Consider the following 18,362-nt stretch of genomic DNA (forward strand, 5'->3'; position numbering starts at 1 on the left):
GACCATACAAGTTAGGGACACGAAATACATATTCAGTAATGCATCACCCAGAGTAGCCTGGATAGCTGTGTTGCTGAAAACACATCTGTGCCCGACTACTTGTAACATCTAAGAAGTTGTCATTTTGTGCAACTTGCTTAGAAGGAGTTGAGATCCCCAAATATCAGTCGCTGTCAAACTCAGATGTGCACAGTACCTTGGAGGCTTGTTAAAAACGGACATCCATGAATTCCATCCATGCAGATTCTGAGATTCTGACTTGTACGTTTGGGTCTTCCCCCGCCCCCACACTTTTCACTGAAAAGTTGTTCTTGGTAGGAAGTTCAGGAATTCGCAAATACAGTTCAGTGACCTAGCAGAAAGGCCCTTTGACTGGACAGCCTGCCGTCGAGGCAGGTAAGCAGATGCTCCTTCTCCCTGAACAGTCAAGAGGCTCTTCTGTAGCAAAGTGCTACTTTAATCAGGTCTTCGGGTGATGCAGATGCACCTCAGAGTGTGAGAACCACTATGTGCGATACACAGACCCACAAAGAACCAGCGTTCTTAGGTTTTGGGGCAGTTAAGAGAGAGAGAGAAGAATCAGTGTATCACCTAGGAATCGTGTTAAAATTCTGATTCCAATTCAGTAAGTTTGGGGTGGGATCTGAGGTGCTGTGTTTTTAACTTTCCCAGCGATGTCAGTGCTGCTGGTCCCTGGAACACCCCTTGACTGACAGGTTAAGAGCACAGGTTGTGTACTTCTACATACTAGGACCTACTTCCCTGGCTGTGTGATGCTGGGATAGCTACTTAACTTCTCTGGCCTGTTTTTTTTACCTGTAACATCAGTGTAGGGGGAGAAGAACAGTGCTGGTCCCGGAACATTGCTCTGAGGATTGTGTCACAAACAGAAATACTTGCAAGACAAGTTCTTGCTTATCTCAGGGCCAAGCACATAGCAAGCATCTAACAAGCAGTAGCTCTTATCATTTAAAAATGTACCAACTTTTCATTTTAAGATTTAGACTTCCAGTCTCATGCAAAGCAGTCTGAATGACTATGTTGTTTTACCAAATTATAGTTTACCCTCAAATCCATTTTCCCGTAATGGGCTTAAGCTGGGCAGGGGAAGGCATGGAGGACCGTGGACTCCTTATTCCGACTGCGGCTGCTCCCTGCCCACTCGTAGGGGTCAGAATGGGATGGGACCGTTTCTTCTCCACAGTGGTTGCTATTTCCAGTTCATGTTTATGAACTACATATAATTTGAAGGCTTTACCAAAAGAAAGCCTTTTCTCTGTGGTTGATTTACAGAGTCATATTTATACTCTTATTACAAGTCAGTGTTCTGGGCTCTGACTCCCCTGGGGTCCCCATGGCTTGCTCCTGGGACAGCCAGAGTCCCAACGCTGGTCAAACCTGCTGACTGTGTCCTTCGGAGCTGGCAGGCGTGGCTCCCTTGCCTCTCCTGCCCAGAGTTTGATTGTGTTGGATGTGGTGTAATCAGAACCTTGCTCTTCTGAAAGAAAATGCTCCTTGATGTGAGTTGCCTGTTTTAAAAACCCCAAATGTTCTAGAATAGTGTGCTAGGGTGACCATAGTCTGAGAGTTGGCTGGTCTCCAGCATTCCTCAAGACATCATGAGAATGATTGTGCTAAATATGTGTCCTGAGAAGTTGCAGTAACTCATAGCACAGGGTCCCAACAACAGTTAGATGTTCAAACAGTGAAATTTTGCTATCGACACTCCACTTTGCATGAAGTCACACTTTAAATACTTCTCTTTCTCCAGCTCAAACTTCCTCTTTGAATACTGCAGGCATTCTGGCCTTTGATCTGGGGAAGCACAACTCCCTCCCTTGCAACCAGCACCCCTGGCAACCAGAGGGACTTCTTCAAGGCGTGAATATTCTTTCATTAATGGCTCAGCCTTATCGTTCTTTTTAATCTATCACTCATCACTAAGATGATTTTTATTTTAAATAACCTTATAATTAGCTACATAGTCTAATGAACAAGAATTAAAGCCAGATTATTGGTTCTTTCTTTTCTTGTCCCCAGCCCTTGCTATTTGGCACTAACTGAGGGGACTTGCAGACAGGACACAGGGACCAACAGAAACTACTTTAATATGAACAGATAATAGGGGTGAGACAATGGATTCTCTCTCTGCTTTTCTTAGAAGCCAAGGCCTTATCCCTAAAGCCAGGAAGCAAATAGGTGCCTTCTCACACATCAGAAGACAAGCCTCCGGTACAAAGGAGAGACGTGAGCAGGTAAGATGATCCACCATTTGAAGGCAGCACACCTGTTGTGGAACCCCAGTCCCAAACCCTGGTGGGAGTGGGGAGCAGAGGAACAAAGAGGAGTATGAGCGCATGTAGGGTGGCTGACCTTGACCACTGTAGGCAGGGCTGGGCCCCTGGGGAGGGGAGAGGAAGCTCTTTAGGTCCTGTGATAAGTCTGTGACAGGTGGGTACTTGGTGCTGGAATCTGATTAAACCAAAGGGGATTAAAAAGAGAAGAAAATTGCTGTTTGGGATGTGGGTTGTAGTCATTTCATTAACATACCTGCACTGAATACTTAGCTCAAGGCAAATAAAAAAATCACAATGCACCGTAAAGAGCAAGATTCCACCGCCTTTTTCCTTAATACAGTGATTATTATTATTTTTAAAGTTAACCCATGGTGGAAGCTCTCAGCTTTGCCAGCAGAAACAATGTCCTGCCATGTTAAAAGTACGTTACAATTTGTGGCTGTGTACCCAGCATTTGACATGGAGTGGTGTTCTATTTCAGCCCAATTTAATTACATGCTCCTTTTATATATTGTAGATGGTTCACACTAGCAGAATTGTTTTTGCCTGCTGAAAAACTGGCCATGACTTGTCATAATGGGCTGGTTTATAGAACCACCGAAGTATAGTTAGTGCCCATCGTTCGGGAATTATGGCACCATAACAACCCTTTATTTACATATACTGCTGAGACAGTAAAAACAGCAAATAGATTTCTTAAATCGAGACTGCAGAAATTTCCCCCCAGGGCCCTTGGCCCTCATTGTGGCAGTAACATATGCAGGTCTGAATAACTTTGGTGTCTGTATTTCGGCAGTGCATCATTCCACGGACAGCTCATAACATTCTAATAATAAAATGGACTCTAAATTTGGAGTTGGGCTTCACGAACATTAGATGGTAATGTGCACGGCAGCATCTCTAAGTGATTTGTGAGGAAGGTTTAGATTTGCTAATCACACTGCCACTGAGAGACTCTGTCTGAAAGTGGCTTCAGTAGAATCCGTGTTTGAGAGGCGGGGAGGTGGCAAAGGCTTCAGCCGGGAGAGTGCCTGACCTAGTTTGAGTTCACACGAAATGGATCGGAGTAAAGTCCGGGATTCTTTTATCTTCAGACTCCCGGGACTTCAATAATCTTGGTATTTTCCTCAAACAGTAGATGCCCTCTCTAAGTCCTCCCACCCCTTTTTTATGGGGGAAGGGCACCCTGTTTGTTCGTTCTTTCACCTTCGTGATGTATCTTTGGGGAGAAAATTATTGGGGTCAAGCATCAAATCCTCATTGACTATTTATCTGTCTGGAGATATCATGTAAATTGTCCTCTCCTTATTCTTGACTTTCCACACCTTCGTAGGGAGGATGTCACTAGACTTATCTTTAATACACACATTTCAAAAGCATCTCCACTATATTTCTATTCCTGAGGTAGGGGGTTCATGGCCACCATACCCCTTTAGCGTTGGATAAAGTTATATGTCTATGTGTGGAAGTGTTATGTGCCGGTTGTCATGTGGTCTTCATAACTCAGACTGCTACCAGTCATTCGGCAGTGACAGGCAGGTGACTCAACAGGGTAAAAACTTAAAAGGGGATCCTGTTCCTCCAGGCTGCCAAGGCTTGGAAGTGTGTGGTGTGGGGTGGGCAAAGGAAGGGGCAGCTGTGATAGCATCTCCTGACTCCAGTGGCCACAGAGTCTGTGGGATGTTGCAAATGGATTGTCTAAACTGGACACTCCTGTAATTAACCGCGAAGCTCTCAATCCCCCCAAGGGGATCAAGATGATTGTGCATCTTGGCTAAATGCTGGTCTCTGGGTGAGCACTTGGGGTGGTTATGCAGGTGTGAGAGAGGACCCCCTGCAGGTCTACCGCTCCCATCCCTTCACCCACCCCTGCCTCTACAGGGAGCCCAGAGCACTCACCTCCAGAGGGCAGGCCAGAGCAGCTGCCCCCGTGCTGGCAGGGGCTGCGCTCACACGCATCGGGGTACAGCACGCAGCCCAGCTTCAGCTCGGTGAGGCCCACCACCTCGGCGAAGCTGCTGCGCTTGTTCTGCAGGGGCAGCTCGTTGTTGTTCAGCACCACCGAGTCCAGGCAGCCCTGGAAGCCACTCAGCACCTGCGTGACCCGCGTGTCAGTCAGGCTGCGGATGTTATCTGCCTGCACCAGGGCCCCGAAGTAGATGGTACTCTCGGTGCTCAGCGTCTGGAAATAGAGGGGTGCCCTGCGCCGCTCCACATAGCTGTCGTCCAGGGACAGGCTGGTGAAATTGCGGTTGAGCTCCAGGAAGACCGAGTGCCAGCTCCCGTCGTTAACGGCACGGCCCGAGATGCCCAAGAGTCCGGGGCCACTGCCACAGTCCAGCTGGAACCACAGCTTACCATCTATGATCTGCGTGGGGAAGGACACCAAAGTGCTTTTTAATATGCTTCTGGCAATACGTTCCTCCTGTACACTCTGCTTCCAAATGGAAAAGAGGAAGGGAAAGGAAGACAGACTTTCCAGGTCAGCAAGAGCTAAGGAAGTATAAAGAGCATGTAAATTCATAGAGATACACTGAGCCAGTCTTTCCAAAATGTTTGATTTGAGAGAGACCCCTTACAGATTCTCACAGCCTTACTCATGGTCACAAATAGACTATATATCTATGCTTCGGTATGTTTCACAGACTACTCATTCTTAGGGGCTCATTTCTGTCTCTGTGGCTCCGTGGATTCCCTGCTGCCCACTCTTTCTACATACACTTTGTAGGCTCATGCCACATAAACATGCACACTAAGTAAGAGGCAGGAAGCTCTGTGAACCAGGCAGAGCCCTGGGAATTTAGGAATGAGGAATCAGACCGGGGCCCTGCATCACCCAGGTCACCTGGAGAGAGTCACCTGGTTGGCCTCTCTGGGTTTGGGCTCCCTTATCTGCAGAGCAGAGGTAGCTGCTGTGGCCTATTTTACAAGGAGACCATGTCCACTGTAGGACGGCTAGCCACAGCAGCACACAGTTAGTACATACACACTGTGCTCTGTAATGCAAATGCGTGGAAGTAAGAAAACTGGAGACAGATATTTATTTTCTTTACAGAGAGCTTTCATGAGAAATCCATGCTGCTACCTTTGCCACTTTTTTGTCCAACAAAATGGACTGAATACATATGGTAAATCATACCAGCATACTTGCTCAGTGACAACTCCTGGATAGATATTCACATTTTCATTTCGATGTGAGTAATAAAATGACCAAACGTGACTTGGGGGACCACCTTCTTCTGCGCAGTCCATCTGCTATTATGCTCTGTGGCTGCAAGGTGGTGTCCCCAGTCTGTCAAGGAAAACCTGGTGGTGAAGGTGCACTTCATGTCAGGTTTTATACAAGGAAGTATTTGACTAGGCTATTCCTTGGTCCATTCCCCCTCTGGCCCTACACTCTACCAAGTCACAGATTCGCCCAGGAGAGCTGACGCAGCTCCGATGTGCTCACATAGTTTGAAGCTCTGTAACTAAAGAGCTCCACAATTATCCCGCACTAACACCGAGTGAGCACTGTTAAGTTTCATTTTTTCTTTTCTGTTGAAAAAGTTAACACTGCTTTTCAGCAGTAACACTACTGAATGCACAGGACACCAGAGGCCTACGTGATCCTCAGCTTTTTGAAAATAAAACTCATTTGTATCTTCAAAATTCTAAGCCTTGTTTAGATGACAAACTAGAATGCTGATGCTGAAAGCTGCCTTGAAAAACACTAATCTTTTGCAAGTTCACGAGTTTATTGGGCCAGAGAAAGAAAAGAGTACTTTCATATGCTCTCATACTGCAAAATTATACTCTGATCATATTTTGTTTTTCTCTGTCTTCATTCAGAATAAGGTTTACTCAATTTTAAAGGATTTCTCTTTTAAGAGAACAAAGCTTTTCTCAAATCAGGGAGCAAGCTATTTTAGCTGAAATTGGGATGTGCGTGAAGCTGTAAGAGGAATCTACAGCAATGATCTGAAATGATGCGCCAGGTGAGGGGAAGGCGGCAATTTCTCCAATGAAATGCATAATTCAGAGAGTGTGGCCCTTATATCTAATGTTATAAGATATTTTGGTCCTTGGGGTTGTTTCAAATTGGTGATGTGCTTTAGCTCAGATCTTCAGTGGCTTGGGCTTGGGAGACAATATATCAGAACTGTAAGAAGTCCTCTTGTAGGATTTTGAGTAAAAAAGTTTAAATTATGTGACAGAGTCTTATTGCCTCAGATCCCTAGTGTGTGGCTAAAGGAAATTTACTATTATCATCAAACTTGTAAGGGTGGTTACCACATGTTCTTTGAAAAGGAGACTTTTAACAAACCTGTTTTCATGGCTGCCATTAATCTCTATCTGGCACACCGCAAGTTCTCAAAAGTATGTTTTAAATGCATAAATGAATGAATAAGTTATCATTCCAGCCCTCCAAATGTCTTCTTGTTATGAACACTCTTGTGCTCCCAGCCTGTCTGCCCCCGTCAGAGGCCCAGATCCACTACCCACTAGCCATCACTGTGGGCTGGTCACTGAATCTCTCTGAGCCTCAGCTTCCTCGCAGGGAGAAAAGGAGTCACTGTATCTATGCACGGGAGAGTGAGAATAAAAAAACATACGTATGTGAAAATACTTTATTAACTTTGGGGTATGTTATTATTATAACATGTTAACCCACTCCTCAGTGTGGGTTACTCTTATACAGACCATTGAAATTCTGGAATCTTGTAGGAGGCTTCTCTGTCACTCCTCTGACCCCTGTTAGAAAGATCTGGATGCTCCAAGTGGCTGAATGAGCTTTTCCCTTACCATCTCCGAATGGCTGGTTACCAGGGATGGTAACTAGCCGTGTTTGAGAATCGCCGATATGAAACACTGTATCTTCGTAACTTCTCTCAAAGATAAAATCTGTGATGTTTTTAGAGTAATAACCAAGAATGGGGTGCTTTTGCCATAATCCTGGACCTAAAATCTGGCATAGGGAAAAAGTTACTTGTGTCTGGCAAATCTCTCCTGGTGGTCTGACATGTTTTCCTTGGCAGTTTGAGGACAGCCACAGGGCCAGTCCCAGCATTTTCACTCTTGCTTTGGCTGCCAGGAAACTCAGAGTCATGGTTTGTGTTCAACTGAATTAGAAAGCCTGGGTTTAGATGTTTAACGATGATATTCTGCCCTTCCCCACTTCATTGGATGGCTCTTAATATTTTGTTTTTAACCTTAATGGTGCTTTTATTTTAAATCATTTGGATGTTCATGGTAATTTTGGAGTCTGTTTTGGAAGGAAACAGGGTGTCAGTGGTAAACAGACGAGTGAGCACCTTCACTTAGAGATGGCAGTGCTCTCCATCCGCGAGCATTTCCACTTCCTGAGTTCTCCAAGCAATTCTTTAGCTGTCTTCAAGGAGTGCCCTCTACCCCACTGATTGTCTTAAGTAGTTTTTAGAGAATGCACTCTAAGTGGGAAAATATAAACAACCAAGAGTTCAATTTGGACAATGCATTTCAGCATAGTCATTGAACCAAAGTATAAACCACATACTGTACCTAAAGCCAATGAAATTTAATTTTGCACAAGGCTAAAAATCCTAAGCAAACAGATTCAAATCCCCTAAGTGGATATTCCTGGTGACTATAGGAGAATATCTGCAATAGGTCAGTACAGCTGTGTCCTGCTTTGGGCAAACCCAACATGTAAAAAGCAAACTCAGAGAACAGAGAGATTGGGGGTGATTATTCACACCACAAAGGGATTAATGGGTAAGTCCCTTCGAACAGTACCTGTTCCTAGTTTATTAGAATTCCATTTATAGATAATTAATTTATACAACTTTCAGAAACACACTTATTTCATGAAATACAATCTACCTTAGGAGCTAGAGCTGCCTTAAAGGTTTAATTTTTCTTCTTTTCCATCCTCAGGGATCTAAACATTTTAGACATTTGCCAGTGGGGTGTCAAATGACAAGCTCTATTTTAGGATCAAGCCATCCAGGCCCAATATTTCTTCCTTCTCAAATTTAACACAATATAAGAGATTTGTTAATAGAGAGTATTTCCTCAGAAAGATGCTCCATGACTAACAGCTCTTTTGAAGGAGGAAAGAGGAAGACCAGTGACACCCAAGCAGAACTCCTAGGAGCTGGTAGCTCTGAAGAAGCAGAGATTGTTCCAAGCAATTATGCAACGCCCACCACTCAGGGCTGTTAGAAAGTGATCTACCAACTGAGGGCAGGGTGCCATGGGGCCAGGAGAGAATAAAGACAGGGCTTAGGTCTTTGAATTTTTTTTCTTACACCATGAATATTTGATTTGAATTAACTGTTCTCTAAAATTACACCTCCAGAGCGAGTCTTTTGAAAACACTGCTTTAGATCCCTAGTCAGGGCACATATAAAAAAATCATGCAATGAATACCTAAATAAGTGGAACAAAAATTAATGTTTCTCTCTCCCACCTTTCCTCTCTATAAAATCAATAAATAAAAAAACTTAAAAAACACCACTTTCCTTTCCAGAGCTGAAATTCTCTGGGTCGACTGAGTAAGGAGAGTGGGAGAGTCCCCACAAAAGTAGTTAACTTTTAAACTGCAACTCCCTGATCACTCACTCTTGGCCACCAAGTACTACCTGACAATACCAGAGTGGGCGAGTAAAAGTCTGTCACTTTTACTACAGGGGAAGCCACTGGCATTCATTTCTCTCCCTCTGAAATTAAAGTCTGGGCACCTGGGTGACTTGTATGTGTCCTATCAAACAATCAAAAGACGGAAGCTAGAAAGGTCCACCATGAGTCTGGTTGAACCTGGTGATAGAATCCAAAAAAGAAACATTTCCAGCCATTTCCACTTGACATTTCCTGCTGGACCGACTCAGTATATCTCCAAATGCACTTAAAATGGGCTTGTATGGGGCCCTGGCAAGAACAGCATCAGATTAAGCATGTCTCCCTCCTTCTTATTGCTCCTCCTAACAACACTGGAGGACTTGATCTGTTCTCCAGATGCTCAGAATGTGATTTTTGATATGACAAGTTGCAGTGGCCACACTGAGAGCTGGGAGAGCATCGGGATAAAGAGCCTGGAGTGAGGGCAGCTGGAGTGTTGGTCTTGGCCTTGCCACTTATGAGCTGTACACCTTAGGGTGATTCCTCCACCTCTCCGAGCCCCTAGCTTCTCCATCAAATGGAGTGATCACATACGACAAATCTATTACATTAATTCTGTAATAAAAATCAAATGATGCATGTAAAGCTTCTGGTATTATTGCTGTTGCTGGTTTCATGAAGGCACCAGAAGCTCCGAGTGGAATACAAACACCAGACTTGCTCTAAAGGAAATCTGGCTGCCTGTGGAGGGTTCCTGGGGCTGGGAATGATTTTCAAAACTGGGCTACTTGTGTCACGATGGCGCATATGGAATCTTCTATGCCCCAGATCTCCAACTTCAACTTGAGCAAGAACAGAAGTTGCTTTCAGAGGTCAGTGGAAATAGAAGAGGACACAGCCAGTCTTTTTAAAGGACGACCCTTGCCATGGAATTGATTAGGAGATATGTTCTAATGAACTGTTGAGTGATTATAGCTTAAAGGAGGTTGGCCCTTGAACCCACTCTAGAGAGAGATGCCCCCCATCTGCCAACAGCCCGTTGTGAGACTGAATGTGCAAAGGGAGACAGGGCATTGGCACACTTCCCAGTTATGCTGCTGTTCCCTTTGCCCCAAAGTCTGCTTCTGGTCTTTCGACTTTAAAAGACAAAATGATTTCAGCAGCCCCCAACCAAGAGCCAAAATACGAACACAAGAACTGACTGCAGGACAAGATAACCCATTTTAATTACCTTCAGAATTATGCAGGGATTTGCTCTGGTGTACATTATAATCCCATTGCTTTGCAGTGTTCGCAAACGCAGAGCTAGCTTAAAGTCCTCTTCTTCGCTATTTTCTGAAAGCCGGTATTTGATGTAACTGTTTCCAGCAAAGCTGAGAGAAGTGTGCCCTGAAAAGACCGTAATGAGAAGACACATATGCTTTTAACTTCCAGAAATGAGCAGGGACACATGAAATCACCCAACAACTACCAGGCAAGTTAATTAAAGACCATGGGAACTTAATGAAGGCATTGAGGAGAAACCATTTTTGATTAAAAACTGATTCTCCATTTCAGGTCACACTCTAATTTCAAAGTGAAAAAAACTATTAACCAGTCAGATGCCAAAAAATCTTGCTCGCCTAATGACAAGAGCAGCTTGGTCAATTCTACAACCTGAATTTCCTTAGTGTCACTAAATTCCCAATTCCGACCTTCTACAATTATCTCTATTCAAGGACAACTCGTCACACCTGCTCCCGTCACTCAGGCACTTCAGTGAACATGGAAAAAAGGAAAGTTGTGGCCATTTTCAGAGTCTCCACATCTCCCACATGTCCTAAGGCCAGGTAGCCGAGTCGGGACATTTGCACTGATGCTAACAGAGATAACTGATACAAAGGAAGTTCAAATCTTGTGTAGCCACAGTTCTACCCTCTGACCATTAATTTCAAGGCTCCTCTTTCCAGAATTTTTAGCCCTCCTCACATCTCCCTCTTTTTTTGCTGTCTCCAACTTTATGTTTTAACAAGCAAAGTAATGGTTGAAAAGCTCTCTTGCTGGGGTGAAAGGTGGAAAGTTTGGAAATATACCAAATCAACGATAATTGTGGAGAATCAAAAGTTTTCTATATAGAAAAGAGAAGGGAGATGGGCAGAAAGAGACATCTGAAGTTAGGAGGCTGGCTCTATTGTTGCCCTGCACACCTGCCTGCTATGTGCACGGTGTGTGAGTTGGGGTGGGGACGGCATAACTATCTTTCAAGTCTAAGCCTCAGATGACTTCAAAAGCAGATACGCTGGTGATCCTTTGCTTAACAGGCAGCTCTGTTCTGAAATCAACTATGAAAGAGCTTTGGCTCTTATTTTCAAGAACAGTGCTGCTCTTTGCAAAGGCTGACTTTCTAGAACCCAACGCCCAGCAAGGTGCCTTGCACACACTAGTCAGGATCATTTTTTATTCCCACTATAATTACTATTCTAGTCATGGTTCAAAACATTCTTGGGTTCCAAACTGGGTATCAGTGTACCTATATTTTACATGTACCTTCTACCAAAAAGAGGGTTTTATTAGTGCCAGAAATGAACAATACTCTCTTTAAGAAAAAAAAAAGTCATAGAGAATACACAAATCAAATGAAGTACTAAAACTGAGGGGAGATCAGAAACAGAGGATCATTTGGATTGAAAGAACATATTACTGATTTTCTTTCTTTCTTTCTTTAGAGACACAGAGGAGAGTGAGCATACTCCGTTTGGGGAACATGCAGTTCGCAAGACACTCCACTGGAGACTGGAGAGTCTGCTTACTTGGTGCTCAGGCCTGGGCTTAGCCCCTGGAAGGCCGACTGCGCTGGCTCAGCTCTACCTTCTGTTGGTCTCTGTTTGGGGGCTATGGGCTTGGGCAGCCCTCTGAACACCAAAGGTCATGCCACAGATATTCCAACTCCTGTGCCTCACCATAATTTCACATCCTCGTCCACACGACATGACTGAAAACACAGGTGTGGTCCCCCTATTGTATCAGGAGTCCACAGTCACTTCATGTGTCCTTAGCACAGGCTGTAGCTGCAATAAATGCCAAGCACCTTGGAGGGCAGATGTCAGCTATGGTCCATTCTGAAGGACAATGTTGCATGCAGACACAGGTGTCTTCTGGAAGGGCTAGGGCAAGTATAATTTACTCAAGGGCAAGTGCTTCAGGCATAGGAATTTAGACCCTCGTCATTCCAACCCACTCTTCACCTGAGCACTCTCCGAGTTTCCCCGGTGGACACTGGCAGAGGAAGGGTCTCCTGCTGGCTTCGTAACCAACACACTGCATGTCCCCTGGACACGGCTTTTCCACGCAAGGATCGTTGGACCCAGGGCATAGCCCTCCTGTGACAAAGGGAGAATACACATGATCAGTACAAAGGGAATCACCCTGCACTCCAGGAAACACAGGAATGGTTCAAGAGCTTGATTCTATAGGCTCGGGGCTGAGAGACAAAGAGGCTGCCCAGAAGCAGGAGCACATGAATGGGCTTCATCTGGTGTGGGTGCCCATCGAACACCCCTGCATCTGCTGAAAGCTCATAGCCAGACTCAACTTGGTTGGATGCAAAGAGTAAATGGGCTCTTTCTTTGAGGCTAAAATATGGTAAGGTTGTAAGTGGTCCAGCTTCAGCGGAAAAAAATTCACTCTACACAAGCTCTGGTAGTGTTTCTTGGAGTGGGGTTCTTCCATACTGGTGGCCATTTAAATGCATCACTTGAGTGTAGATTTTTTTCACACCCCTCTCCTGCCCTGGAAAACTAGGAGTAGACATCAGAAAGAGTCAGCTGTTGTTCTCAGAAGGGGTGGGCTACTTTGCTAAAGAAAAGGATCATAAAACTAATTCTAAATTGTGAAAGCACAACTCACATTGTTTCCTAATCCCTTCTGCTACAATAGCATTGTATCGATTAACTGTAAATGTGCCCTAGCAGCTATCAAAAATAATAGAATTATCCTTGGCAAAGGAAGGCTTCCCTTCTACTTGTTCCACATCCACAGCTCAGTGAGATGAAAGGTTAATCCCTCTCAGAGGAAACCCTAGGAAGCAGATTAACCCACGACGACAGAACGCAGGCCCCAGGTGAATCATTTTGGAACTTCGGTGACAGCACACACCGGCCCACTGACTGCTCTTTTCACAGGCCCTCGGTACGTCAGACATAATTAGGCCACTTTCAAGCTGGTGAGAGTTTAAATGGTAAAAGAACTACAGAACAGGAGACCTTTAAAAATAACTCACAAGTAGGTTAGCAGGAGCACCCCTTCTTGGGAACCTAGAACAAGGCCGGACATCGGCAGCTTCTCTCCCCAGCGAGACCTAGGCTGTTCCCACACTCCTCTCCATTTGAGCCATTTCCTCACCAGTAAGCATATGGTTCCATCGTGCAGGCATTTCTTTGTCCAGGAGCGAGCAAAAACTTAATGCTTATAACACATAAACATTTTGAAAACTGTAATCCTTGAGAGGAGCAGTACAACTAGTAGCCGCAAACTCAGAATTCATAAATCTTATTTTCCACTGGTTTAGAGCTTGGCCAAAAATGATACTCTTGGCAATGGTCCAGCTTATAAAGTCTTCAAAGATGAAGGGATTTTTAACTGAAAATTTAGAACGATCTCTACAAATGGTTCTAAAAATGCATAATTGCCCTGAATCACATCTTCCCATTTTTGTTCCAAGAAATCTTTATTCCTGTCACGTATTTATCAATATTTATGGAACTTAAAAAAGCTGTTCAGCCACCTTATGATCTGTTTCAAGGGGCTTTTTTCATAACCAGTTTTAAAATAACTCTTGGTGCATATTCATTCAACAAATAATTTTTCAGGACCAGTGAGGCAATAGGCCTATTCAGTAAAGATGGAAGCAAATGATCCCGCCTCTTCTTCCCCGCAGGCAACAGCAGCACACCATTACATCCGGGTAAGGAAACCCCTTTCATAGAGACACCTGAGTGCAACGGAAGCACCAGAGAAAGAAAAATTGTGCTTCATGGGAGAATGTCAGAGGTCTTGTGTAGGAAAGGGGTGTTTTAAACGGGCTTGAAGGATGAGAGAATGAATGCGGGCATGCACCAACCACAGTTGGTGGCTTAACTGCATTCCTGTGTTTGCATTTATTCACGGAAAGTTCACAACTCTCACAGCTGACCCGTGGCTGTCTCCACCAGCGGCCCCCTCTCAGTTTCTGACAGCCTGCCCACTTCTAGGTTGCTCCTGCATGCTGACTAGTGAGTATATGCTTACAACATGCAAAAAGATCCCAATGCTAATCTCTGTCACATGGAGGCGGCAACGTGCTTGAATAAATAACAAGTGCATCACTTTTAACTCTGGATTATCTGGACATTTCCTTTCCGTTAGACAGAGAAACAGCAATTTAGGTCTTTAAGAAACCAGTTGCTGGGCGTGTCCCATTCCATGGACACGCTTCTTTCTACTCCCATTTTAGCCGGCCTAGGGATATCCTTTCCACAAATGTCTATGTTTCTGAGATACAGCTTACTTGTTACATAATCTTTCCTGCTCTAACGTGCTAAGAAACTTTGCATCGTCAAAAATCCAGTGAAAAAGCCACCATTTCAAAGCAGAAAAAAGGGCTAGATAATTTCAGACCCACAAAAGCAAAGCTATTTCTCCCATAGGAATAATGGTCACTTTTTAAAAAATTGTTATACATGTAAATAATAAAAACTAAACTCTGTATTTCAAAGTAAATATACACTTGGGCACTTCTCCCCTTTATTCACGTGTTTTGGCCTTTTCTTTTACCTTCCATCCTGCCCTGGGAGTTAGCACAGGCTTTCCCCTTTCCCACCCACATCGCTTACCCCGGGTTAAATCATGAGACTACCTAGACCCACAAGTGAAGTTCAAATCATAGCTCTTTTTCGCCTTTTTTCCTTATGTCATGACTACAGAACCCATATAATTAAATGAGACAAATTAATGAATTACATTAGAGCCAATCCCTATTGTGAAAATTCTAGCTGGAGGATATATACAAATATATTAATACAAATATTATGACATATGCATTCTAAAATAAATCTGTTAGCTATATAATAATGTGTATTTCCATTTATTTTAGCAATTGCCTCTGATAAGTCATTTTTTTCTTCTTTTTTAAAACTAGAGTTTTTATTTTTTGAAGATAAAGAGGTCAGTTCTTGGCGAGGGATTTTTCTCCTGATGCTTTAAAAATCCTCAGGTTCCGTCCTCAGTCCTGGCTGAGATGGGAGGAGCCATAAACACTTGGTCTCCAGCAGCAGCTGTCAGTTTGTTCTGCTCACAGCCCACTCTCATGCGGTTCAAGGAAGCATGAAGGCAGGTGTGAGCCTGGAGGTCCCTGTAAACGTAAGGGCCTTCCTACGTCGGGGCAGGGGTAAGCGTACCCCTAAAGTGCAGTTTATTCCGAGTAGAGCAAGACTTCTAGTTACTGACAAACAGGTTTCCCCAAACTAAATCCTCCCCATATGCTGCGTTTTGGTTCTTCCTTCCCTATGCACTGAGACAAGAAATGAGGTTCTTTCTGAAACTGGCGTTGTCAGAAGGACTTGATCTTTAAATACCAACCCTGAAAAATGCCACATGTCCCTCAATCTCAGATGTGCCTGGGTCTGGGTCCTGGAGACAGACTCCTGGGGATAATGCACATCTCTCATTATCTTCTCCGGCAACATAAAATCCAGTGTACTTGTAATGGTTTGCCAAGGGGTCCCCTTGTTTTTAGAAATCATGTTTACATCACCCCCTTTCAGGCATGTGTGCACATTTTCCACTGCAGAGAGTCTTCCAGTCCGTGTCTTCGGTGGTGGAAAGTGCCTCACCAGCTTCTGAGCAACAGTGAAGAGACAGCAGCGTCAGCTCCTGTTGGCTTCTGGGAGGAAGTCATCTTATTAACTATCATTAAATAATCCAGGTTTAATTAGCTTGTGCTGTGATCAGTGACAGGTTGGGGGGGTGAGAACTCTAGACCTATATGCTCGGCATCTCCGGGCACCCATCAATCTGCTGCCAGGACGAGCATGAAGGCAGGAAGTTCCCGCTTCATCAAACCAACTGACGCCGTTTGTCGTAGGCCAGGGCAGGACAGAAAGAGCAGACAGTTTTAGCAACTGTCAGAACACAAAGCAGGTGGAGAAGGCGCAGTTCCCCATTCCCGGGTCCCCTCCAGAAGGCGGGGCGGTGTAATAGAACATGGTGCTGGGTTGACGAGCAGCAGACCTGGATTTTGGCCGCAAGTACTTATTCAATTTATTTACTATGTGGCTCTGAAAAAGTCTCTGGGTCTCAACGACTTTTTCTGACAAGTGAGGGTAATGATTCTTCATAGGGTTGTAAGAATTAAATGGGCTAATGTATGTGAAAGCAACTTGCAAAGGAAAAAGAAAAACTTATAGTAGAAACAAATCACTACAAGGTCCCCAAAGTGGGGACACTAGCTGACTCGGCAACCTGGAAGAAACCTGAACTTCAGTGTAATCTTTTTCTTGCTGTCCTTTTTGGGTCCAATTCATGACCTGTAAATTGATAGGCATTATGAAATACCGAGTGCATGGGAGGCACAAAATAAGACCTGGAGCTTTTTACTACGCAGTGCCACAGGCCACGTGCGGCCACGGGACCCCCTTCCCCACTCTGTAGCTCTTCTTTTTCTGCAGTCTCTCCACAAGGAGAAACGTCTACACAATGAAGCCATTCTCCAAAAGAAGGTTCCCCACTTTCTGAATTTTGGCTCAGATGGCTATTTCGGTCATTCTCTACCAAGTTAACAGTGTACGACTCACTTCAGCAGAAGCTTCAGAGCTTTGCCAACTGCAGGGAGGAAAAAAGGTAATTCTCTCGAGGCTTTAGAAGGTTCTTGCTACCACAGATAATGACTCTCCTCTCCTCCTCTCCCCAGGATTCCCACAGCCCCCAGGATTAACTCAATGCCTTTAGCTAATGCATCAATATCTAGCTGTGATTATTACAGCTATGAGCTCATTCAAACTCTTGATTTATGTCTCTGCCTAATTACACTGAGAATCCAATAACTAATGGTTAACAATATACTGAGAATCCAATAACTGAATGGTAAACACCTTGAATTCACATGCTTTGCCAAGGTGTTATGTCTTGGCAAATGCTGCAGAAGTCAATAATCTTCCCCTCAATTCCTGGTCTGCATGAAATTTTCAAACACCTTCTCCTAAAGTCTCTTGGCTTTGAAATGGTCTCCTGTGGTTCTCCCAGAAGCACAGGATCATCTGTGATGGTGTTTTCTAGGCTCCATCCTATTTTCTGGATGATTTTTGCTAAAGGTTAAGAGTAGTTTCATTAACGACAACCTCTCTGGGGCGCTTGTGTGTGAGCTCAACATGCGAGGGGCTATCCACACACTGAGAAGCTGTATCACCCCTGGGTTAGACACCTCCAACCTCTCCTGGCACTTTCAGGCTGGACAGGAGGGGTCTGCAGAGATGTGTATGTTATGAATGAAAGATGGACGCCTGCTAGTTTGCAAGAGAAACCTGGTGAAGATTCAGAGACTATTCGAAACCGCCGGGATTGGGACTGCTGGCTGTCCTCCAAGAATCCGCATTAATAATCCCCAGCTCAAGAGTGAACGCAATCACAGATTTTTCTCTGCTTTTTAAAAAAAAAATCAAGGCTAACTTTTAAGTGTCTTACTGCCTCACACAAGACTTCATCATTTCACTTTACTTTATTGTGTTTATTAGAAGCACATTACCGTGGCTGCCTATCTATCACGGGCTTGATCACCTGTCTTGTCATGTCCCTCCCAGGACTGTCCTGGCTCCTCACCACCCAGCCCAGCCGAGCTCCTTGTGGTCTGCCCACTGCTGGGTCATGTTCCGTAAGGGTGGGGAACATGTCCCTCTCACTCACCATTGTGTCTCTCCAGCACCCTGACCAGGATCTGGCATAATAGTCCATTCCAGGCAGAGTGAATGAGCAAATGAAAGGGTGCCCAGCTCCCTAGACCTTCCTCTCCATTGCTCCTTAAAATGTATTCTCTGCTTGGCAAAGACCCAATAGATCAGCTGTATTGCTTCCAATGCCTTTTGTGGACTCTCTAATTAGGATTGAGGGCACCCCCTTTATGTCTCCTCTGTGCCCCACCTCCAACTCTTTATAGCTCCTATTTGTTTAAGGAACTTCTGTTGTTTGACTAGGAAAAACTGATTCAAGAGCTCAAAATAGCTACCCTTTAGATATCTGAATGGCAGCTGGTAGAACAAGAGTCAGACAGGTCAGGTTCTGCGTGGTTGCAAGGATGGCTTTGGGTGACATTACAAAAAGGTGGACTTCGGTGCTCTGTCAAGGAAGAAGGTGTCTCAGGTCTGCCTTGTGAGGCAGTGAGCACCTGGCAGGGTGTGTGAATGCTGGCTGAACCATGGTGCCAGGAGTAACGCAGACAGGGTGTCTACAGTAGGTGACTTTCAGGCTCTTCCCAAGTCT

At 44.5% G+C, this 18,362-nt stretch overlaps 1 protein-coding gene across 3 annotated transcripts in view; it reads right to left on the minus strand.

Moving 5' to 3' along the window:
* Positions 1 to 18,362, minus strand: part of FAT3 (FAT atypical cadherin 3) — a 515,463-nt gene that overhangs the window by 21,976 nt on the left and 475,125 nt on the right. For all 3 annotated transcript variants that reach the window (XM_037042798.1, XM_037042797.1, XM_037042799.1), the window contains 3 exons: positions 12,101 to 12,235; positions 10,108 to 10,265; positions 4,197 to 4,665 (listed from right to left, as the gene is read on the minus strand). In XM_037042798.1, coding sequence (XP_036898693.1) covers positions 4,197 to 4,665; positions 10,108 to 10,265; positions 12,101 to 12,235 — 762 coding nt within the window. The remainder of the gene's footprint in view (positions 1 to 4,196; positions 4,666 to 10,107; positions 10,266 to 12,100; positions 12,236 to 18,362) is intronic.

Source organism: Sturnira hondurensis, unplaced genomic scaffold (genome assembly GCF_014824575.4).
Source record: "Sturnira hondurensis isolate 20B ecotype Veracruz unplaced genomic scaffold, ASM1482457v3 Scaffold0003796, whole genome shotgun sequence".
Lineage (NCBI taxonomy): Eukaryota > Metazoa > Chordata > Mammalia > Chiroptera > Phyllostomidae > Sturnira > Sturnira hondurensis.